The following is a 24,944-nucleotide window of genomic DNA, read 5'->3' as shown; positions in this document are numbered from 1 at the left end:
CCTAGTCAACAGTATTTGTCAACTGTGTGTACTGTATGTTTGTCAGTCTGTTCCTCTTTAATCAATGCAGCTGGTTTTGTGGGGATATTCCCAATAATTGATACAACTTTTCTTCTGCTAATCTTTAGTAGACTGAGGTGTAGAGATTTTTTTGACTTCCAGTGTTGTTTAAGATTCTTCTTTGTTGTGATTAGCTGGGTACTGAAGGTAGATTCATCTTTGTTTCATTTATGCTTTTTTAGCTTTATGGACAATTTTTATAGCTTCGGAGGCCAAATATTTACTTCTACCAATTTCAAAATCAAGTTACATATGATTCAGTAAAAGTCTATATGATTAACAAAGCGGCAGACAAAACTAAACATGGTTCAAAATTAAACTAAAAACATGTGACATGGATGGAGAGTAATGAAGGATTGAATGAGGGTTGCACAGTTAATCTAATCGCAATGTTACGCGATGACATAACTGCACCAAAAGTGCGATTTAAGTAAATGAAAAGGTGTGCTGTGCGCATGACACTCTAGTCTCGGTGTGCACTGCAGTCTCCATGTTGTTAGTTACACCCTTCACTTTACCGACAGTATTAACAACAGATGATGCCACCGCGTCTTAAGAAGCTTGTTTTATCACTGTTAACTCACTTTGTATCGGCTGCGCCGTCTCTGTTCCCTTACACAGCCGCTACGCTAATCTCCGACACCGCTCATGCTCCCTCCTTGCTTGACCAATCACTCACTGACGTCACTCACTCAATGCACCTACGATTCTTGCTCTCACTTTACACTACCATCGTAACAACGTCCACAAAATATATTACCAGTCTGTCGGTTTATGCAGTAGTGCGTGTGTCACGTACAGTCACGTGAGAAGAACCGAAGTGTAGAGGGTTTGAGAGGATGCAGACTTTAAGAAGAGGCTGTACAAAGTATATTTTGTAACTTCACAAGTTATTACATTACACCCATCTTAAATGTAACTGTTAAGGTCATACAAAATGTAATATTTTATTAAAAAAAATTGTATTTTCTTATTTATTCTATTTCATTTGTACTGTTGAGCAAAGCAAAAATGTCTATTTTGCAAAGATGTTTTTGTTTTTTAATGTGAAATATTAAGTTTAAAAAAAAAATGGATTGAAACATTTTGTTTATGCATTTCTTCTTATGCTCATTTAACTTTGTACATTTCAAAATGTTAGTATTTTGTGCATTAAATTGCAATCACAATATGACTTTCTCCAAATCGTGCAGCCCTGGATTGATTTATTACTATATATATCTTATAAGTGAATCTATTACACTAGCATGCTTTGTTCTGGCCTTTCTCCCGTTTAAAATCCCTTTCTCTTCCATTTCTCTCTTTTGGCTTCTATTTAATCACAGAGAGGTGCGTTACCCTTCTTATCAGTCTTCCTCTCCTTGCTCTTGGCCCTCTCCCTCCTCCTCCTCTCTCTGTCTCTGGATCGAGATCGCTGTCCGTCCTCTCCCGGTCTGGCAAATTCCCGGACCTTATCCCGGTCCCATTCCCGCTCGCCACGGGCTCGTTCACGGCGCTCCATTTCTCTCTCCCGCTCCGCCCACAGATCCCGCACTCCTACCACGCCGCGGTCCCGTTCGAGATCTCTGTCCCTGTCTCGGTCTCTTTCTCTGTCTCGCTCAGGCATCAGAGGGGGCAGCCGGTTCTGAGGACCACCTGGCAGGGCAACATGGTCCTCCTCCCTTTTTAGCTTCAGGATGCCTGTGTGAACATCCAGCTGCAGAAATAAAAAACATCACAATAAGGATTAAGACCTGTCCTCTCAAGCATGCAGCGGAGGGACATTATGATCGCAATAACAATCAACCTCCAGTCCGCTACAGACAGTCGAGAAAGATGTTTTCAGAGCAATGATTAAAACACTGGATTTAAGATATGTCTTGACACAAATACTTCCGGCAAGCTAACGTTACTATCTAAACATCATACCAACAATACCGAAGCAGGCTGACAGCAAAGCTACGTTCAGTCGCCTATTTTTCTACAACATACCTGTGGTCAAGGAAGTGTTTATACAACTATCTATCTTACAATATTTTGTTTTGAAAAGAAAGCAATGTTAAAGTTGTTGGTATGTGTATTTAAGTTAATTTATTTTACTGGTTTGCTCAATAAAAATAGTTTACATTCTTTAACTGTTTGATGCATTCTCCTTCATTTGTATGATGTTGTAGAGCCAAGCAAACCCTTTAGTAATCAAAGCTTTCAGTAAACATGATGACATTCAAATGTTTTGTTTTTTTTATATTCTATATACTCCTGACAGTAGAAAAAGCCATTATAAATCTATTTAAAAAGGCACAGTCATGCAAACAAGGAAGAAAAAAAAAAAACTTAAAATACTGTGAAACCTCCAGAATCTTAAAAAAATACGTTTCACAAATTTCTGGTCACATTGCCCAGAATTAACCAATTTTAAAATATTTCATGCATCATGCCTTTTACTGTGGTTAGCATAGTTGCTTACTATTTTACATGGTTGTATAATAATCTCATAATATTGTTTGAGTGGTTTAAAATTGCCAAGTATAATTATTTTGTTACTCAATAACTGAGACTAAGACAAATTACGGTGATTCCTCTCTTTATTTTCCTCAGTATACTGTAGAACATTGACGAGTAGAGAAAATTGGCATTTCAGGTGTTCATTACCTCATCCTGCTCACAGAAGTCGACACAGAGGACCTTGGGATTGCTCGGAGGCCATTTGAATCCGTGGAGGGCAGCTCTGGTGGCAACAGCCTCCTCTGTTGTAGAGTACTATGAGGACAGGAGAGAAGAAAAAAGGTTATCAGGCTGAAAATAATCCTTTTTATGTGTAGTTACTAAAGCCAGACCAATATATCAGTCATTGGCCTATCACAGAAATATTGGTATCTATTGGTATTGGCGTTTATGTTTTCCGATATATGTGCCAATAATGAAAACCTTTCTTAACAGAACATGTAATGCAGAAAACCATGCTTGGTGGGATTTAGAAATAGTGACATATAGCTATGTTTTATTTTGATTCTTAATTTAAATGGTCAGCAATTGATTAATACTGGTGTTTATATAACCATTTATTTTATTTTTTATATATTCTTTAGTTTGTGTTATAGTATCTAACACAACTGGCTGGTAGGGATGCACCAAATCCAGATGATTTTTGGGGTTCAGCTGAATTCTGAATCCACTGGTTAAGATTCTGTTGAATCCGAAACCGAATCCTACTCCCACCCTCAGTCCATTAACACAGTAAACACATTAATGAAGTAAACAACGTCCACAGCCTCTAAAATAGTTAAATGTAACAACTTAATGTTGAATTCACACGCTCTTTTCACATCGTAGGAAAGCACATCGCTATCGCCAGATGAGAGAATTTTCAGTAACCAGTGTATGATGAAGGCATGTTGGGTGGGTGAAATTAGAAAGCCAACGTCAGCCAACGAGCAGCAGCCGGCCGTTCAGTTGCTCCGCTCCCACTGTAGGGAGACTCATTTACCGAGAGAACAGCTGACAGCCCGGGAAGTTTTTAGCTGCGACTGTCCTTCCTTTGCCGTACCTTGGGTTGCTGCGTTTTGGCTGCTGTCTGTGGATTCCTTCATGTGCGGCTTGTATTCTTTCGGATGTTTCATGTGCAGGTGTTTTGGGGGCGGCAATGTTGTGTTGTTTGGGGTCCTTGCCGCCGCGGGACAGGTCGGCATTGCGGGTTGGGCGTGTGGCTCGGCTTGGGTCACCTTCTTTTGGCTGGGGGTGCTGCCGGGCGGCGCTTTTTCTGCTCGCGAGTTCCATTTTCACTTTCTCACAGCCTACTGCATTGAACGGTCCACCTACGAAACACCTTCCCGTAATCAATGGCGGTGTCATTACGTTGACCAGCGCAGTGCAAGCGTAGGGTTCGGTGGAAAAAAATTCTAAGGTTCGGCAGAAACCGAACCCCGTCAAAAAGTCCAACATTCGGCCAAATCCTAACCTGAACCCTGGATTCGGTGCATCCCTACTGGCTGGAGCCAGGCTTGTATTGATTAATGAGCTCAAATATGTCTTTATGCAAAAACACACATTATTTACTGACTGTTTTCAAATACATTTTCGGCCGCATACTCCATTAGAATAGCAGAAAACAAGGTTAGTTCACCCCTCACAATACTCCTACTCTCAGGTACTGTGTGGTGAACACTGTGAATAAAACACAAGTTTTGGCAGCTGAATTGATTCCTGACAAATTCCAGAAGCAGCTAGTTAACACTTCCAGCCAAACAACACGCTTGGTGGACACAAGGGTTCGCACTCAATATAAAAATGCCAATTCATTGGTACTCACTGTGACATAGCAGTGAGACTTGATCTTGTCGATCCAGAAGCCCTCTTCCACCACGCTGCCCGTCCTCTTCAGCAGCTCTTTAAGTTGGCCGAGGGTGAAGGGTCGCACCTTTTGGGATACACAAGGAGCATGGCTCAATCAAGATCAACTGTCAATTCAGTCACACTGGGTCAGTTCAAGTAAAGCAAGGGGAGACACAAGAGAAATTTATATAAAGAGCTCAGCTGAGATGATCTTGTTATGTATCAAAATAACAGTGTGATTATATCAAATGTGCTTCAAGTTTTATTTGACCATGGAACATATCCGAATATAAAGTGTTGACGACTTTAATATGAATGAAGACTGCCAACAGCCAATGAGAGTAAGATCAGGGGGGAATCGAGTACAAAAAGTGTGGCGAGAGAAATGCTCAACCTCCAATAGTGTAGCGGTAAAAATGATGACGACGATGGTCTTGACAACTAGTGAATGGAGTGCCATGAAATGTTGTATACATATTTATATTTCCCAGAGAATGACTTTGTGCACCCCCTGACATTTTATCTAGCACCACCAACGGGTCATAATTTCAATTTGTCCAACACTTCATGACGTGATACCTCTAAAAAATAATGACTGAATTCTAGCTGGTTTATATCAATCAGAGAGCAACGTTGCATTTTAAATTCATCCATTCCATCAGTATAGTTTTCAGGTATACAAAATGACGATAGTCACACAGCAGAGCTATAAACTTTTAGTCTCGTTTGTTTGGGTTTTGTGTTCCTGTAGTCCGAGAGCTCCTGTTTTTCGGAGATTAGTGAGGCTGGGTGGCATTAGATATCTGGTAGTCTTTGATCCACGTGTAACTTTCTGTCTAGCTTCTATGACGCAAGTTTAAAAAAAATCTGCAAATGCTAGTCATTAAATGTGTAATGTCTAGTCTTGTCATAGTCTGTTTAGTCATGCAGTGTGCCCAAAACCTAAGGTGATACTTGACTACAGCCATAATACCTGGGTAAGTGTTCCTGACTCTAATTATGGGAATGATGAATATGTGGTTACCACTGGCATCAACACATTATGCTTCATTCATGAAAAACTTGTAAAGGTAGATTTGGAAAGGCTGGTTTTCGCTGTACAATTATTTCCCCCCACATTATTTTAGTTTGTGGGGGACGTTTGAAGCTCCAACTCGACCAAACGACAACACATGTTCACTGTACTTCCTACATGCCTTGTAATGTAATGCAATGAGTTACAAACCCACCAGGTTGGTCACATGGATAATATTTGAGACTTTGCCGTGAGGCGGCGAGGGCTGCCTGGTTGTGCGGATGGGGTCATCGATGGTGACGGACACGCCAGACTTCTGTTGACTTATGGAGCGACGCACCAGACTGTCGCTGGGGGTAACTGAGGGAAAGATGAAGACGTGAGAAGAGTGCCCTTGAATACAGACATTCCCCCCCAGACAGAAAGATGAAGTACTGCCAGAGGGATCATGGAAGAGAGAAGGCATCAAAGAGATTTGTACCCAACAATCTACAGCAATTACAAACCCACAAACTTAACAGTGAGGCAGTTCACCTTTCTTTGGCTCTCCTTCAAGCTTGACAGATGTCTGTGTTTCAGAGGCTTCCTCAGAAACGCTACTCTTCCTTTTGTCTCTGGAGGTCCTGCGTTGTTTGTCTTTCTCAGTTTTCTCCACCTCTTCGTCTTCATTTGTCTGCCCGTTTTCCTGGTCACCTGGAACAACCTGAGGAGGAATTACAGGTGGAAAAACAGTAATGTGACCATTCAAAACCACTGACAAAAGACGTAGGGAACATTTCTCGAGCTTCTCTGCATCAATTATAATGATGTGGCATGTTAGATGTACAAACAGAAACCTGAAGTTTAGTCAGTATTTACAATTACGTTTTCATCTGACAGCAATGATATAGTATGCCTCTTCTGACCTGTGTGACGGTTCGTCGGATCTTCAGTCCTTTGTCCTGGTCGCCCTGGCTGGTGTCCAAGCCCTCCTCGTCCCCAGACATTTGCAGCTCCTCTGGGTGCAGCTCCACCACTGCCTCCTGGTTCACTTTGATGTCTGGGATCAATGACTGAAGAGTAGAAAGACAGACAGGAGATGCGGGAGGATAATAGTTTTGACTACATCTGTTAGCTGATACACTGCAAGAAAAGATGGATAGTGGTTTTGTTTTCCCTCAGTCATTTTGCAAAGGTTTATCTTATGTAAATGTCCAGGCAAGGGTTAAACTGAAGGGCAACTGGACTTGGTTAAAGGTGCTCTGTTCTGGAGAACTGAAGAAGTATCTCAGATGAGACAAAACATGTTCAGAGCAAATTTAACCAAGTCCAATTGCCCTTGAGTTTAACCCTTCCCTGGAAAACTATGACCTGGATGACTGAGAACCTTCACAGACTTCTGTAAATGATGAGCATTTGTTTTAATGAAATCCCCAAATTTCTCCCAGCTCACTCGTGACACAGAAACTCGCCAGCCTTGGGGTGCATTTTAAGTTATTGTAAAGGTCAAGGTCAAGGAGTCTTTAATATCCCCGAGGGGCAATTCGTTGTGCAGCAATAGAACGCAACATAAACACATAAGCCATACAAACAGACACTATCAATAGAATAGTAAAATACCCTTTTCCCATCTGGTGCTTGTTTTTGTCGCTTGTTTTACCAGCAATTTACTGGTGAAATAAGTCATTGTTATAAGTTATTGTTATTACGTTATTAGTCCATCATTTAATTTTGACCATATGGCCTTAGCAATAAACAAGCCGTTCTTTAATGTCGCCAACTGTCGTTTTGTGCTCCTTTTTTTATATTATATACACATTATAAACATAGGATATAAGTATCGATTTAGCACCTGTATCGGAAAAAAACCCAAACGATACCCAACCCTACTCATGATGTTTTAAAACGCAATACATTTTACAGTTGAGTTTCAAAACATTATTACTGGAAATAAATCTTCTGATTTAGGGATGTAGTCTATATCGACGACAGTTCATTTACAGGATAGTTTCGCCGCTGCTGGAAGTTCCGTTATTGTATGTGGCATTTTCTTATGCGGGGTGCAAATGTTCCACCTAAACAAGTTCCTTACTGAGACCATTTTGCAGAGCCACCGTTGCTGCGTCCGGCAGCCCAAGACGATTGTGATTGGTTTAAAGAAATGCAAACAACCCCTGACCGTTTATTCTCCTATCCAGGAATGTTGTGTGGACTAGCCAGACCTTCCTCCGCAGCGCTGTGGAGATAGGTCTGGCAATGGGAGACTAGAGAAGATGTAACCAAACTAGTAGTTGTCAGAGTAACACCATCAATTTTAAAAGCTTATTTTCATCGGTTTAAACAAATACTATTTCATTTTACAGACCTACCCAGTACATTTAGATGGGTTTTACATAGAGGGTCACCAGTAGGTTAAAGGATGTCACCCTGAAAATCTTAAAGAGTAAAGTCCTTATTAATTCAGAAACTTCGGTCTGTTTTCTGGCATGAAAATAATAATTAAATATTGGCCAAAATATCAGCTCCATTCAAAAAATATTGCCACAGTTAAAATAAGTGAACTCATTCAAAATGTATTTTCCACATTTTCTCAAGCCTGCATGGACAGCGGTTCCTGGTCTCTATGCCGTGCCAGTACCTTCAGTGAGTCAGTGGTGATGATGATGGATGGTTTCTTAGCAGTGACTGCTGTGCTGGAGCCCCACCGCCTCTTCCTCCCTGCTGCAGTTCCCGTCTCGGGCTCACCTGCTCCTCCATCTGTGGTGGCTGGAGACGTCTTACTGCCTGCAGAGGAGTAAAAAACAAAAATGCAGTTTATCACTGAGAGAAAAAATGCACTCCCAGGTGGATGATTTGCTCCCTGTTGAACAGAACTTTAGTGACAACTTACTGCAAGCTCATAGCCTAAAAGCACAAAATAAATGCTTAAATACCCAAATAGTTTTGCCATGGGTGCCAGTAAATAATTAAAGTTTACAGAGTTTATAAATTGAACGGCATGATTAACTTATTTCAGTAACTATTTCCAAATATTGGTTTATTTATAACAAAATTCAACACGTTACATGTTTTTACACATTTGGTAAGCAGTGAAATATATACGGAACCATGCAGTAGATAAATATAGTGAGCACTTGTATATAGGGCAATGTGACTGGAGCCACAAGCATGAACAGGGTCCTCGCTGATTGAAATAGCAGGAAATACTGTAGCTTTGTTGCCCAAACCAGCACATTAATTTAAGCGTTTTGTTTAAATATCACTTTTAATCAGCGTTTCCACAACATTATGTCAACACAGCATTTCCGTACGAAAGGATAACACTGGTGTAATCTTATTTCTATCGACATTACAGACCACAAAGAGTTTAAATTCATTTACACAATCACGATTTTGGCTTCCCATGATCAAATTCACGTGATCGAGCAATATTTAAAATGCTTCCGTTCATAGAGCGCTCTGTAGCAAAGTTTTTTTTCTTCCAAAGCTCCGTAAACCACTCTCTGATCACGTGCCTCCATGAGCCAATCAGAGTTGTTCCCTGCACCGCGCGGCTTAGTTTAGATGTAGACAGTCACAGAGGACAGAGTAACGTGAGGAAAATTCCACAACAGATAGCAGTCGGTCATAAGTCGTCACAAGGTTTACCAGTTTACCAGTAAATGCAACATTTTGTCCCGTCTGTGTTGTTTTTCAGACAACAGCAGTGGCCGGTGCTAGTTTGAGTCTTTAGGCTCATAGCTTTAGCGACAGACTGTTCTATGTCCCGCTGTTGGAATCCTCTACAGTGAAATACAGTCACACTACACCGTTTAGCTGTCAGCATTTTAGCCGTGTTTAATCCAGTTACTACTGTAGCTGATGGTAGGCTAATGTTAGCTGCTGTGTAACGTGTTATTAGTGTTTACTAGCGTGACATGCAGCGATGTTTCTGCTGCCTCTAACGTCTGTTTTGGAGCATCAGAGCACAACGCAGACATTTAAGTGGCACCGTAATCCGCGTTGCTATTTCGTCCGGTAGATACCGGGCACCAGTGCCCTATTGGCACCGGATTTTAACATGCGCCGTTAACGTGAACAGAAAATTGCGTTTCCTGTATCTTTTCACGGCAAAAGCGCACGTTTGGAAAGCGGTCGCACAAGAGCTGAAATGGCTCCTTTATAGTATCCTTCAACAAAGGAGGAATGTAGCACAATATGGATGTGAAAGCAGTTATAATTAGCCTATGTGACAATAACATTTGTTTTGGTTAAAATCAACAAATAATCGTGATAATTAATCGTGATCAATATATTGATCAAAAATAATTGTGATTATCATTTTGGCCATAATCGTGCAGCCCTAATGCTTAGAGTCTGGTATTTTCTTTTTCATTCTTGTTTGTTTCTCATGTTGGACAAAAGATGTAACTGGTATACTCACTGGTCAAGGATATCTTGCGAGCAGCAAAAGCCTTAGGAGTGGTGCTCTAGAAAGAGGGAGAGACAAAAGAGAACATACAGAAACCCCAGGGGTGCGGGGCGAGATGAGAACCAAGAGTCAAAACCCAAACAGGCAACAACAGAGAGGAGGTGAAACAGGAAAAGTGGATGAGGGGTGGGGCGGGGGTTAAAGTAACAGAGGCCTGGAGGTTCCAATTGTACCACAATATGGAGAGTTCTTGGTCGATAGAGAGAGACTCCAGACACATTTCCGCCTTCCACCTCTGCTCAAAGACACTGAGATAAATTATTGTGGTACTCCCCTTCTATGTGTGTGTGTGCGTGTGTATTAGACTCTAAGGACAAAGCAAGTACATCATGTGCATTAGGACATGAGTAGGCCTGTGTGAAACTCAAACTGGGTCGTATCTTAGTGCTGTAAGTTATTACAAGATAAAGTCCATCAGAGAACTGAGAATAGAGGAAAGAGACAAGCAAAGTGTCTGTTAGTGTGTTTGAGTGGATCCTGTCACTTTACAAGATTCCCATCCCATTTTTAACTGGAGGTGGGGATGCTTTCAATATTACTTGCCCTGGTTAATGGTTTTAAACGCATCCAGAGTGCATATGTCTGTGACTTATTTTACATCCCAAACCAGTAATAATTACAGCACTAATATCTTAAGTGTTTTGACAAATTCTAATTTTATTAGCAACATCCACTATAATATATAAAATATAACACAAACTGTGGGATAGTAGCAGATCAGTCCTGAGTAACGCTAGCATAATTTCTGTGTGGTGTTAATGATGCCATTGTGCTCATTTAACATCAAAACTATGGCATGTAGTTGAATCAAGTATTGTAGTTGACTAACATTGTTGAATGTTGTTAGTGCTGAGTTCTGAGCAGCAGAGGTGGAGAACCGAGTGTCCAAGAGTCAAAAATCTGTCAGCAGAACTTTCAGTACTGCAGTTTAAATTCACCTTGAAGATTTAACATGTTCAATAGAACATAACTGTAGACCAGAAATGTATGTCAAATGTATGATCAACACTTTCATTTTGGTGTCAAAATATCAAATTAAAACTGCAGTACACGTGACAATTCAAAAATGTGTACTAAATTACGAGGAGGAAATAAATTAATTCCTCTTATTTACAAAGAAGATGTGGAGGAAAGAGTTTTTTGTTTGTTTTGTTTTTACAGTTAATCCTTTACAATTGTATACATTTTTAAATAGAGGAATAATCACAAGTCATTTCCTGGTACCATTTGACACCTGATTCCTTACTGGCTCGACTATGGCCCAACCGCACGACAGTGTGTACTGTATCTAGGCAACAAGGATCCAATCAGAGAAGGCAGAGGAGTGAGGGCGGGGCTCGATTTGAGTGTGCAGATTTGCCACCAGGCAGGAACTGATCACTGGATTGGACTTTTTTCTTGAATGGGACTGGGGAGGACTTTTCTTGATTGACTGCTGATTAAAAAGTCACGTTTCAGTCTTTTGGGGAGCCAAGAGTTTCAAATTACTTTGTGATGGATTCTGACGGGGGTGGGGGTTGACGTATACTTTGTTAAGAGTCCATGATCTGCGAGTTACATCTGGCAAGTAAAAAAAAAAAAAAAATCCATTTTGTGATGCTTGAAATTATTGTCTTTAACCGTCATAGTTGTCCATATTATCCAAAGCAAAGTCCTGAAAGCCTTTGTGACCGGTATCTGAAATCAAAATGTTAACAGGTTGTCCTGTAAAGTGTCTGTTGTCCGGATAAGTTCCTGTTTTTAAGCAGCCAGAACGTGCTGCACAGTTCTCGAGTTTGTTTTGTAAATTGACAGCTCAGGCGTAAGGTCTTTTCAGTGGGATAAAGGTGGACAAAAGTAATCCAGATATGTCTTAATCCAGGGTAAAAGTCAGGATGAGAGAGCCGATGGACATCGTGACAATATTTGCTGACATGAGTGCCTCTGCACTCACATGAAATCATACGAGATGCAAGAGTCAAGTTGTGGGTGTAGCGAAGAGCAACAACTGCGGTCGTCCATCTGTCAAGTCCACAGGGGAGGCAGGATATCATGACGTCCTGGTGAAACATCCACAGAGTCACACTTGAGATCACTGACAGTGTGGCAGCAGAGGAAGGTGGGTGATGACTTGTTGAGTATATCCAGCTTTCACTGTGGACGATCAATGTCACTCAAACCCAAAAAAAATAATGTGGGTCACATTACTTGTCCTTGGCACCAAGTCCTTTAAAAGTCTGTTACATTAGAACTGGTGCAGAGTTCAGGGGAACAGTTCTCTTATGGATGACAACTTTGAGCCGGAACTTGCATGCACAGCAGAGTAATTGAAGTCACTTTTAAAAGGCTGGCCAGCTTGTCAAGGCAGAGGATTAGGATCTTTCAAAGTATGAGTAAAAATCCATATCATGTCACAGATAGGTCTTATCCACAAAGTTTAAAATAAAAAAAGAAGTCCCATAATCATCACTTCCAAGCAGAAAATTTCAGTTGCTCAGTTGAAGTGTTTTAAATCTTAAAACCCCAAACAGTGATAATAAACACTCAAGCCCTGATCACTGTATGGGTTATTGCAGGGGATCTCAGTCCAAAGTCATTACTCCACCCCACAAGCAGGGGGCAGTGTGGGATTAGAGGTAGAAGTAAATACAAAACTGGAGTGCTGAAGAGTTTTGTCTTTTGTCTAAGCTGCATCTGCCTTTTGGAGGACAGAGGTATGGATGTTTGAGGGCAACTCTGAGGATGTGCTTATGATGCTTAAAATGGCAGATAGGAAAGGCCGGGAGACGGCCGGGAGACACCCCCCCCCCCCTCCTGCCCGTACACCATCATTCATCACCACAGAACAGTGCAGTGCAGTACAGTCCAGTCCGGTTCAGATCAGTAAGCAGGCTTCCAACCCCTGAGGCAGGGTTACCATGGCAACTGTGTGCTGCTGCAGTTACCATGGCTGCCACTTCTATCGGTGGTAGTCTGTGAGCTCCAGTTCCTGCTGGCTCAGCACGTCACTGGAGGGCTACAGGGGAGGCCTTGCAGGCTCATGCTTTTCAGTGCGATGGGGTTGCAGACTCTGGGCCTAATTCTGGTATCAGCGACGCACTTGGGCATAGCGGGACAGGAGATGTAGGAGTAGGAGGAGGAGAGGAGGAGGTGTTGGTGTTGGTGGTAGTAGTAGTAGTAGTACGCAGCAGGTACCATTAGGGGCAATGGAAGAGTCATGGGCACCTTCATAACAAAGCAATCAATGGGGTTTTAAACAGCAATCACACCATAAATATATATAGTGAGAGAGAAGCGTTCATGATGGGATACAAAGGCAAAAGATGGAAAGTAAGAGGACAAAGAGGGGAAGAGAGACAGTAAAAGAGAGAGTGAATAAAAGAGAGACAGATAGAGAGGCCGGGTGAAAGGAGCAAGCAAGAGAGCAGAGAGAATGAAAACAGGATGAAAGAAACAGCAGAAACAAGGCCTGATGTATCTCTACATACACACTGTCAGGGTCCATTACACATGCAAATCCAAGGAGGGAAAAAAACACACAAACATAAAAAATAAAAACACTTGCTGATAATAACTTTAATCGCTTAACAGCTCATAAGTAAATCTAAATTAGATACTCTCGACCTCAATGCCTAAAATGTAATGTATGGTTGTGGGCATCTGGTTTCAACAGTACATGTAGCGAAGGCTGAAGGCCACATCTAACAGTAGCTTCTTAATGAGCTCCAGAAACTATTCTCAATGGTATAATTAGGTTGTGAATGTGTAAATTGATTGCTTTTTTGAATTCAAAGACGGGAAACTGCTTATGCGTAAAATGCAATACTCCGGTCCGATACAAGGACTCTGAAGACCCTGACACACCATAAGCAAGAACTTGAGCGGACTAAGGCAGACTGATCAAATGCTTTTAGTGTCACCCGAATAGGTGACGCTGGTGGCTGAAGAGCATGCCTGCAGGATAACTAGTAAATGATCAGTTTCTCACACACACACAATTACCATGACTACTTGCATTCCAGCAGCATCAACATCCCTCAGCAGGTACTAGACAGACAAGGCAAATGTGTGAGAGATCATCCAAGTCATGAAATATTAGTTGCATTAAACGCAGATGAAAGGGATTAGTTCATTTCTCTTCACCCCAGGACCCAACTCCAACTCAACCCCTGTTTGTTTACCAATGAGCATTTGTGGAAACCCCCAATTGAGTAATCTGATAAGTGTTTAAGAGATTAAAAAGACGCAGAAACTGTATACAGAGCCAGAATCAAAATCTCCACAGGAGCCAAAGGAAATAATGGTTGTAAAAATGTTGGGGTTGTGTTGGTTTTAAGTAGCCCTATTAACTTGTGTTGCCAACTACACATGCTTTGATATGAATGAGGCTGCGGGTTAGTGAGAGACATAGCAAAGACCCAGGCATCCCCACCCTTCTCAGGGACCTTACCTCCTCCAGACGGCCCTCGCTGTTCTCTGGCTCAGCCCCAGAGGGTGGCTGCTGGGCCATGGAGCTCTCAGAGTCTGGTTCCACCTCTGTCACGGCAGCTGCGCTGGGCTCTGACACCTCCCTGCAGGAAGAAGAGAAGGTTAGGGTGAGGAGGGCGGGTGGGGAGAAAAAAAAGAAAAAGGATTTGACTGTAAAGACTGTTTGAGAGCTAGGGGTCAATACTGATCAGTAAGAGTGTCTGGTCTTACCAATTATCACCTGGTGATAAGCTTGTTATCTTTGCCCTTGTGTTACTTTTGCTAAATCCATCTCTGATGCTACCTCTGAATTACTATGAGTTACGTTGTGGCAGTTGACATTTCAAATCATGAATCACAGAGTAAAATTATCTTTCTTCAATCAAACTCAAACAACAGTTTCCTTGAGCTGAAGTGAAGCATAATTTAAAACACATCAAAGTTATATTTTTAGAAGTCATTAATAATGACCAGTCATATCCTCACTTCATCAATCAATATCAAGGCCTGGCAGCACCCTCTCTGAGTGGGTGTTGACTGTTATGTTGAAAGAAATACCAGTATCATGACTTTCGTTTCTGATTTTATTTAGTTTAACATTTTGATTAGGTTTTATTTTTTGATAGTTGTTGATCATGCTTTAAAAAAAATTGGTATTTCATAACCTTAGATTCTGAAAAATAAAGTAGTTACCTTAATTTATTGCTTCTGAATCAATGAAAAAATACTAAGTATGAGTCAAACTGACTGACTAGTCTGACGGGGCTCATGAATAAGTTCTTCATGTTGATTCTGATATTAATGAGAGATTAATATGTTAGAAACACAAAGCAGTGCTGCTCTACATGTATCACTACTTTAAATATGCAAGATATAGCTGAAATGACCGAAAAACAACCTATTTTGATAATGGATTCATTATTTAAGTACTTTTTCAATACAAAATTACTAAATGTGATCTAGTTCCAGCTTCTTAACTCTGAGATTTTGATGCTTTGCTATGTTTTATGTGATAATAGATTACATTTAAGTTTTGGGTGTTTGGGTCAGACAAAACTAGCAATTTGATGACATCATCTGGAGCTTTAGGACATTGTAATGGGCATTTTTCACTATCATCTGAGATTGTATAGATCAAACTAAAATCAAGGAAACAATTAGCAGATTAAATAAAGAAAAATTTGAAGAAAACAATACGTTTCTGCCCCAATCAAAGACAATCTGGACTAAGACAAGAAAGACTGCCTTCAAGCTCAGCTCTGGAGACTGGCCAATGTGAGGTTTAGTCTGAGAGGAGACAAAATGATGTGTAGGGCAAGACAGAAAAACACTGGGAAGAGTCAGAGGCTGGGTGCTAGGGGGCAGTGATCTGGGTCACTCCTGCTATGAATAACTCACCAGTTAACTGACACCCAGGGTCACAAACACTCTTCAAACTAACTCATAGTCCACAAGACGCACACTCACAGCTGACTCCATGTGTCTGGTCTTCATCTGATCCATGCTGGGTCATTATTGAAACAAAACCTAAACAAATCTAACTCAGCTAATAAGTAGGGGAAAGAAGTCACGCTTTGTAGTTACGATGAGTCAGACCTCACACAGCCAAAAGCTTCTCTACATGTTATTTGATTGTATCGCTGTTATCTAAGACAAAACCAAGCAGATGTCATCATATTTTTAGCTACTCTCTCAACCTTCCCTACCAGCAGTATCCAAAGTCTCCTCCACTGCCTCCATGTGATGACACAGGCACTGAGGTAGCACCCTGTAGGTGGGAGAACCACATCCTTCTCGCTATCACAGTCTCCTCTATTGTTTGATTTGTTACATGAGGATTTGCAGTGCATTTCATAGTTCTTGTTTCACTGGGAAGGAAAATAAATAATGTTTAAAAATACTTCTCATTTCTGAAAAGTATCAAACAAAAAAAATGTTTGGTAGTGAAAGTGAATCCCTGGTGCCAATACCAATCTCGGCAGCAAGTTTTGTCTTAAATGTTTTCTCAGTTATTGCAGAAAATTCCTGAATTAAAAGCAGCAATACAGTCATTTTCAAAAAGGAACATATTAAGTAGCGCTTGTGATGAGAGTATTGCTTTTCTGTTTTTAATCTGCTGATTGTTTTCTCGATTAATAGATTAAACGTTTGGTCTATAAAACATCAGAAAACAGTAAAAAGGGCATATCACAAAACGGTTCACTTTACTATTATGTGAGACAAGGAAAAGCAGCTAAATCTTGCATTTGAGAAGGTGGAGCAAGGGCAATGTATTTTCTGTCGATCGACTAATTTCCTTATTGATCAATTGTTGCAGCCATTATTTAAGTGACCTCCAAGATGAAAGTGGTAGAGTGCCCAATTTAACCCTCGAAACAATCTTTCTGGCTCAAACACCAATAACTGTAAAGGAAAAACTTGCTAATAATTAGGCTACTCACAGCTCAGACAACCAAACCTCAGCTTTCTCTTTCTCCATGACATGTAGCATGGTCATTGGCAAGTTTTCTTTAAGAGGAGGGCCTGTAGTTAGTCTCTGGAACACTGAAATTTACCCAGAGTGTTAGGAGACCTGTTCAACCTCCTCCTCTGGAGATTAGTCACTGGCAGTGAGGAGTGTAAGCAGGAGGACAGCATTTCACCCTCCTCTACTCCACACTGGCTTTCCTCATTTGCCCGAGGTGTGGATGTCAATGTCTATGTTGCTCTTAGGCAAGGCCAGAGACACACCTGCACAGGCTATAAAGAGAGACAGATGTCACCTAGAAATACAATCCCTCAGAATCAGGAAAGAAGGAAAAGCCAGGACGAGGTGATGTAATGATCACTGAAAGAAAGATGAATGAGTGTAACTAACTGTGAGCATGCACGATGCTTGGCTTTTTCTTTTCAAATAACACCCTTGAAGCCTTTCATTTCAACCAGCTTTGGATCTATATGACTGGGCTGGAATGAATAAGCACATTTAAGTACAGCTTGAATGTAAGTAACAATATTAAGATATATGTCAAATGTATCACAAAATAAATCCATTACTTCTAGTTAAACTTCTCAAAAACCTGACAAAAAGTGTAGTGCGACCTGAGGCACCAATTCTCCTTCACTGTAGCTCAGCAGAATTACTCAAATCATGTCCTAATCATCAAACTGGACTCATAAAGCAGACAAGTAGTCAGTTCCCAGAGGATGAGAGTGCTGGTGCCAGCTGGGAGAATTATATCACAGCATAAGGGTCCATTCACACTGACTGTACAACTAACAGATGTCTGCTTTAATGATCTCCCTTGACAACAGTGAGATCATTAACAGCTACAGCCACACAAACCGAAAAATAAAAAAATATAGTCTTCTGTAGGCTAGACAACAAAATGCATGTACAGTGTGGCCATAAATGAGCCTTAATGGACAACAACATGAGGATGGCACACATAAGGAAATGTATATTCTAAAATAGTAATAAAAAAAACTATATTTTTGCCACCTGGCATGTCAGAAAATGTTGAGGTCAAGATGAAAGGGACCAGGGGAGAAATCACAGTCCGCATGACTCGTCATCACACCATGAAATCTGAGCCCATTATTTATTTATCAATGTGCTCCTCCAATGTGAAGCTATTTTAGACAAAAATCATAGAAAGGAGATCCCCTTCCCCCCCAAAAAAAAATTCTCCCCGGCTCCTCACTCAACAAAAGACTCTCACCGACGGTCCCAACCCCGGTCCTCCTCACATGGACGAACATGCAACACGCTCATAACCAGGCCAATGTGAACTGATGACATGGTTTTTTAACAGGCAGGAAGGAGATGCTAGCTAATCAGCATCGTAAAGTACAGCCGGTTTCCCGGTAGGACACGACAGACTGAGACAGGCTGATGTATCTCCATTGCGTTCTAGATAAGGGGTGTAAAAGTAAAACCATCAACCTAAAGCCTTGAGTCGCCCTCTAACGTTAGCTCACTCTTACCCGTTTTTGTTGCCTTCCGACAGCATTTTGGCCGGCCTTGAAAGGAAACCCACGGGGACAGATAATAACACTCTGACACTAACGATTATTCCGGTCAGGCGTTGGTTGAAATCGGGGACGCGAAATAAAAATAAAAAATCCGGTCGCGGTTGTTTCTCCTGCTGATTAGCCGTGTACTGCGTCTGTATCAAGGATGCAATGCATGCATGACGGCCATGTTGGCTAGCGAGACCAGTGTCAAGTCTACCAGAGTAACTACGAACTATCTTCCGGTCAAAGATTTCCAAAATAAAAGTTATGTTAGCTGCTCAAACGTGTCGCATTCAGAAATATGACCTAATAAATATTGATTAAGCCAGGAACTGCGCTGAATTAAATTACGTTTTCTGCTACCAGCAACAAATGGAAATTACACGAAAACGACGACCAGGAAAGGGACCTTTTTTTCTCAAACGAAAAGCAGCAGCAGCAGCCACGCTGCTTGTAGGGCTGCCACACTGAACGCCTGACAAGAAATACAACCTGCTATAATTAGAAGCAGGGGCGTAGCACACAATTCTGGGCCCTGCACAAAGGCATTCTCTATGGGCCCCTCCCCACAGCCACAGATATTAGGCTCATTCAAGATAAGTTGCGCCTTGCCTGTAAAGTGGACGGGAACAGGCGGCAGCAGCCAGGGGCATTGACAAAAAGCCATCAAAAAATGAAACATTTATCGATTCTGAACCAATCAGCTGTTAGATCAGCTGAGAGCCAGGCGTTTCCCATCATGCCCTGGGTCTTGCAGTCGCTGGAGAACAACTGCAGCGCCTGGCTCTAAAAACTGCGGCCGCCTTGATCTCGTGAGGTTATCGTTGCCCATGTGTGCATGACGTCAGAGCAAGTCGGGATCAAGTCGGACACAAATATAATATGCATGCATTGGGCAGCGACCGCCGGAGATAGATTCTGCGCAGGCTTGGATCATCTCGAACGAGCCTATTCATTCTAGCATCTTTTTGGGCCCTCCTCACATGAGGGCCGTGTGTAATCAGTCCCCTTTCCGACACCCCTGAGCAGTGAGTGGGAAAGCAGTTTACAACCGATTCATGTTTAAGAGATCTTGGACGCATGTTGTCAGCTCTATGACCAATGTTTTTTAAATGGAACATCTATTTATTATGCCTTTATATGCTGACAATTAATATACAATAGTAAATTATTTCCACACTTGTGGAAATAATTTACCCCCCCCCCCCAAGACAAAACATTGGTAAAAATATATTGGTAAAAACTGCAAAGTTTAAGAGAAACTGATGTTAGTACAACACAAGTTAACAGAGCTCATAAACATAATGCACATCGTCTAACTTCAGTGCAGACATGGTCCTTTCTTTAATACTGGATACATTATTGTAGATTTTAAGATGGGTTTTAGTGGGAGCTGTTTGCTATGTGACTGCTGCTGCATGGAAATCTCTTGTATCCAAAATACACATTGCTTTTTGGTCTTTCCTCTGAGGTCCAAAGTTAATTTAACCAAAGTGTGCAGGAGCACACTTTACTCAAAAATGTCATCATCATCCTTAATATCCAGAAAATCAAGTGATTAAGACAAGACCACGTTGTCTACATATTTTCTTTTGTGATTTCATCACATTTAATTTATAAACTTCTTGAAGAAGTTTAATCCTGAAAGTCAAAAGCAAGTTGAGCTATCCAGAAAGAGGAATAGAGAGAATAGCAGAATCAATTGAAAGAAAACAGACCTCATCAGTGGAAAATATTGTAGGAATTCATGTGTCACATCACACAGTGCAAGAAGGTGTTGCATCCACTTGTTAATAAGGTTAACTGTATTTTAGTGATGGTTACAGACCTTTTTGAAAGGTATCGTTTCTCTGGCCCTTTACTCAGGTTAGTCTTTTTCTCATCCTCTGCTTCTTGTCCTTGGTCTGCCTTCTGTAAAAAAATATTCAAGTAAAAACAATGAAAAACAAATACCACTATGCTCAAAGATTATTTAGCTTTAAAGTGCATCTCAATGTAAGCAGTACAAATACACACAAGAAGGCTGAAATACTGTTAACAAAAATAAATTTGCCAATCTTCTGCAATAATTTGGGTCCAAAATTACTTCTACATGTTTATATTTCTATGCACTTAAACACCGTCAACCTGGTAGATAGACATTAGCATGGCAAAAGTGAAATGAAGCACACTCAAGAGTGTGACGCTGCATGGCATCCAATTCACAATCCCTATCGCTCATAGAGCTCTGTCAATGCTGTAGTGAGTGATTGACACCCACATTAGTTTGATCACTGACCTTCAGCATGGCATGGCTGGTTTTATCCCCGGAGGAGGAAGAGGATTGCGATGAGTGTGAAGAGGAGTCTGATTTGGAGTCAGAATCTGATGATGAACCTGAGTCTCGGGCCTCAGTTACAGCCACCCTGCCTTTGTTTGCTGTCTCCTGTCCCTTTACCTTTTCCTTTAGCAGTTTCTCCTCTCTTGTCTTCTCCTCATCCTGGCGTTTTCTCTCTTTTTCCTCTTCCTGGCGTTTTCTCTCTTTTTCTCGCTCTTCTTTCAGACGCTGCTTCTCCTCCTCTTCCAGTTGTTTCCGCTCTTTTTCCTTCTTTTCTTCCAAGCGTTTCTTCTCTCTCTCCTGTTCTTGTATCTTCTTTCTTTCTTTCTCCTGCTTCTGGCGTTGTTCTCTCTCTTTCTCCTCCTTCAGTCGCCTTTCTTCCTCCATCTCTCTGTTCTCTAGTAGCCTCTTTCTCTCCAATCTTAGCAGTGGAGATTCACTGGAACTGCCAGACCCAGCAGTGGAGTGTGCTGTCTCTGCTGACATATCCACAGCAGAGGTGGCTTCTGCTGCACGGAAAGCCCCCTCTGACTCCATCTTGTGTACGAGCAGAGAAAGAGGCCCTGGTCTGCGCTCCGCAGAGGGCTCAGGACTGCTGGAACGAGAACTTGAGTCAGAGTCTTGCCTCTGCATGGTGGAAGATGGGAATGGCAGCACCCTTGGACCACGTGAAGCCTCAGGGCCTTCTCCCTCCTGGTCGTCTGTGTCTGGTGGGCTCTGTTTGGGAGTGTCAGGTAGGGGAAACAGGTCAGGGGGTGGAGAGGGAGGAGGAGTGGGGTGGCGCAGTTGCATTGGTGTGTGGTGTACCTGTGGTGGTGGGATGTGCTGTGGAGGCTGAAGCTTGCGTTTGGATCTGGCAGCTGTTGATGGGACACTGGGAGGCATCTGCTGCGGCTGGGGAGGTACTCTGTTACCCCTTGGCGCCCCGCCAGGACCAGGCCCCCAGTCCTCGTCATTCTCACTCTCGTCATCACCGTCGTCATCGTCATCACTGTCCTCATGGACCTGACCTCCTGCTGAGACCCTGGCAGATCGGCTAAGGTGGAGGACAGGATGAGCTGATCCTGGTTCAATCGGTGCAGTGCCCTCCTTCTCCTGGGCTCGAGAAACGGCAGGGGGCAGCCCCTGGCGGTCAGGCTGGCCCAGGACACGCACTGACAGGGAAGCTACGGCACGGGGAGGAGATGGGGCTGGTGGCTCCTTATGTCCTTGATGAAAAGTGGCTCGCTGCATCCTAGCTCCTGGAGCCTCAAGGGACTCCTGGGGTTGGAGGGTAGGACCGGGGCCCATGTCAGGTCCGGATGCCATCATCCCATGACCCATCATTGCATCACCTCCTCCTTTCTCCTCCGCCCTGGTCATTGAGGACTTGGGGGGTATGGAGCGATGCTTCTGGGCAAAATTAATGGAGTCAGTCTGAGAGAAGCCAAAATGACTAAATTTTTTTCTATACATTTATTAACATGTTTAGGCAATTACAAGCAAGGAACATTCATTTCCAGGTGTATGTTGAGCATAGGATCACTGTTCAAACTAAAAATTAATTCTGTGTAAATTAAAAACCACCACCACCTGCATGACAAGTTGAGGGAATGAAAAATACATTTTTACCTTCATCTGATCAATATTTAGCAGCTTAGTGTGTCCTGTTCTTTGAGATAAATCCTTAGTTTTCCTCATTTGACTATTCAGTATGTGGAGGTTACTGACCTTGTCAGAGACATAGGAAGAGCTGTCATTGTCCTCTGAGTGGTCTTCATCCTCCTCTGGCACTGCTGGGCTTTCTGCCAGAGAGAGACACGAGGCAGGGGTTAAAGGACAGCACCAATGTCTGTGATGTGATGATATGATTTATGGCACACATCCACTGGTTGCCAACCAAGGACAACTTCTGAATGAATTAGGTAGAGAAATTAATTTATCTTTTTTTAATTAGCCATTATGGGAACTTCTGTTATCTGTTAACACATTTATGAGCAGGTTCATACAACCATACATGAAATTATGCGAGTACAGATGTTTGGACAATATAAAGTAACAAGACTGCTGGAAGAGAAAGTGTGTATAGGACAGAAAGACACAAATATTGTCCAGTTCCTTAAGGCTAAAGGACAGAGAGATTGTGTTTATTGTCTGATTTGTGATTGTGTGTGTTTATGTATTACCATCTGACTCTTCCTCTTGCTGGGCCTCTCTCTCCAGTCTCTGGCGAAGAAGCTCCTGCTGTTTAGCCAGGTACTGTTTTATGAAGCTATTCTGGCTCATCTCCTCACCTATCTACAACAAAATAAGGCACACAAAACAGCACTTTATCAATAAATCTGCACGGTAAAAATTCACAGAGCCAACAGCAGTGATTTGCATGGTGAAACCTGATCTTTAAAGTATTTCTCCTGTCCTGATAGAAGTATTGCTAGTAAAACAAAAATGAAATAGCACATTCAAACACGTATTTATTAAGAACTCTTTGTAGGGAATGTCTATGGGTTTCTTATTTTATTTGTCTTATGCCACTAACGTATGGGAGTTATGCATTTCTACAGAACTTAATATGTCCACACATTTTAAAAATAAAATATTAAAATCTATTCTTACCTGTGAGTTGGGCTGCAGCCCACTGTGAGAGGAGGAAGACTTCTGAAGATTTTCCAGCATCAGAGCCTGCAGGGAATAAGGAAGGGGAAAAATATATCTAAATGTAAAACACTGCATCGCAGGGAAAAGTAATATCATTTTTATTTTTAAATAAATTCAGACCAGCTGTAATAAAACACCCGGTCTGGGGGTCCTCCCCCAGAAAGAAAATTGAAAATCACACCTCTGCCAGTGCAGCCTCATAAACACAACTTTGAAGGCTTGGTTCAGTTGTACCCTGGGCCAATGCAGGCATGTGTTTTGTATGTATGCAAATCACGATTACACTGGTCTTCACTCTGCACCTACAGAAACTTGTGACTTTATGGTAAACCTATTGTACTACTCAGCATTATCATTGTCTTTTTGCTATCATTTTAAAAATGTGAATTACCATACCAATTACAACACCCCTTGTTTAATTCCGACAGGGCATGTCATTCACCTCTCTCCCCATGTTTGCAGTTTTTACAATCCACTATTAATAATAATTGCAGTATATTTTAGAACTAACTACTTTTTAGGCCATGACAAATGAATAATTAAAAGGTAAAATTATTTTCCAACCACAACTATATTCCTGGCCACGTGGAGGGAGTTTTGAAACAGCATTTACGCCCTAATTCGGGAAATTAAATTTAAAAACATTGTAAGAGAACAGTTAACTGAGCAGATCAAATGTTTAAACATCAAAAATCTGTGTTTAGGCTGTATTTTCTGCTAACATTTTTCTGGGGGAAGAGCGACTCATGACCTCAATATTTCTGAAATCCTAGCTACTACCCTGGAACCTATTGTTGTTTATGGGCTAGATGTCTGGTGCAAAACAACAATAATGTTGAAAAAATATATACTTAAAACTAAACTGAATAAATTGATGAAGCTCGTGTGTTTACATGGCGAGGCGCGCCCCCGTAACCCCGATACGCTCACATACCGAGCGCGGGCACGGTCATGTACTGTACACTATGTGCGGCTGTTCGCTTGCTTAGGCCTCGAGTTGACAGGTGCACAGTTCAACTGTGTGCAACACGGTGCACTAAGTGTAGTTACGAATTAAGTCTGAAGTCGGTCGGCCGACAGTTGCGTTGTACGGTCCGTTACGAATATCAGAAAACAAAAACTGTTGTTGATTTGTAATAACGGGTGCTAGGCGATTTATGTATTCCCGCTTCCTTGCCCACACACCGTTACGGCCTCTAACGTTAACCCCTACCGTCTCTCGCCTCCTGGTGAACTTAGCCAGACTCGACAGGCGTCCATAACATGAGCGAAAACTTACCCCTTTCAGTCGTTTTAGGAGTGTGTTTTTCTGTCCACTCTTTGGGAGGTTTCTTTGCTCCAGAGCAGCTTTCAAATCCGCGACTCTAAGCGATTGTAGAGGTTTTCCATCAAGCGTAATATCTTCGTCCGCCATTTTGCTCCCTCCGCTTGTCTAAACTCCAACAAGCGTCGCTACGGCTGCTGCTCAGCGTCACAACTCGGCAGTTTCCGGAAAAGCTCGTTTTCCCCCGAATCACAACATTACAGTGACAGTTGTAAACAATTATTAGGCCAATTTAGGCCACTAGCCACACAATTTTAATACTTTATTTCATTTAAAGGAGGTTTTATTCGAACTCTGGATTAAAAATGCACCAATTATTTTCGGCACGGCAAATAGAGATATCCTGCAGATACATTTTTCTTTTGACAGACTAATACTGCAATCAATA

General features: G+C 41.8%; 1 protein-coding gene across 4 annotated transcripts in view; it reads right to left on the bottom strand.

Moving 5' to 3' along the window:
* Nucleotides 1-24,688, bottom strand: part of acin1b (apoptotic chromatin condensation inducer 1b) — a 25,427-nt gene extending 739 nt beyond the window's left edge. The window contains exons 1-17 of one of the 4 annotated variants that reach the window (XM_078276618.1): nt 24,512-24,688; nt 23,191-23,256; nt 22,761-22,872; nt 22,306-22,379; nt 21,403-21,987; nt 20,557-21,312; nt 20,107-20,189; nt 14,266-14,386; nt 13,818-13,862; nt 9,789-9,834; nt 8,004-8,149; nt 6,292-6,438; nt 5,921-6,089; nt 5,601-5,746; nt 4,349-4,456; nt 2,692-2,799; nt 1,399-1,756 (exon numbers count right to left, since the gene is read on the bottom strand). In XM_078276618.1, the coding sequence (XP_078132744.1) occupies nt 1,399-1,756; nt 2,692-2,799; nt 4,349-4,456; nt 5,601-5,746; nt 5,921-6,089; nt 6,292-6,438; nt 8,004-8,149; nt 9,789-9,834; nt 13,818-13,862; nt 14,266-14,386; nt 20,107-20,189; nt 20,557-21,312; nt 21,403-21,987; nt 22,306-22,379; nt 22,761-22,872; nt 23,191-23,256; nt 24,512-24,646 (3,205 nt within the window). In that variant the 5' untranslated portion in view covers nt 24,647-24,688. Of the gene's footprint in view, nt 1-1,398; nt 1,757-2,691; nt 2,800-4,348; nt 4,457-5,600; nt 5,747-5,920; nt 6,090-6,291; nt 6,439-8,003; nt 8,150-9,788; nt 9,835-13,817; nt 13,863-14,265; nt 14,387-20,106; nt 20,190-20,556; nt 21,988-22,305; nt 22,380-22,760; nt 22,873-23,190; nt 23,257-24,511 lie in introns of all 4 variants that reach the window. The other 3 variants (XM_078276614.1, XM_078276615.1, XM_078276616.1) reach the window with 3 other exon arrangements.
* Nucleotides 24,689-24,944: the final 256 nt, after the last annotated feature.

The sequence above is a fragment of the Sander vitreus genome, chromosome 19, assembly GCF_031162955.1.
Source record: "Sander vitreus isolate 19-12246 chromosome 19, sanVit1, whole genome shotgun sequence".
Taxonomy (NCBI): Eukaryota; Metazoa; Chordata; class Actinopteri; order Perciformes; family Percidae; genus Sander; species Sander vitreus.
This window is presented reverse-complemented; position numbering and strand designations above follow the sequence as displayed.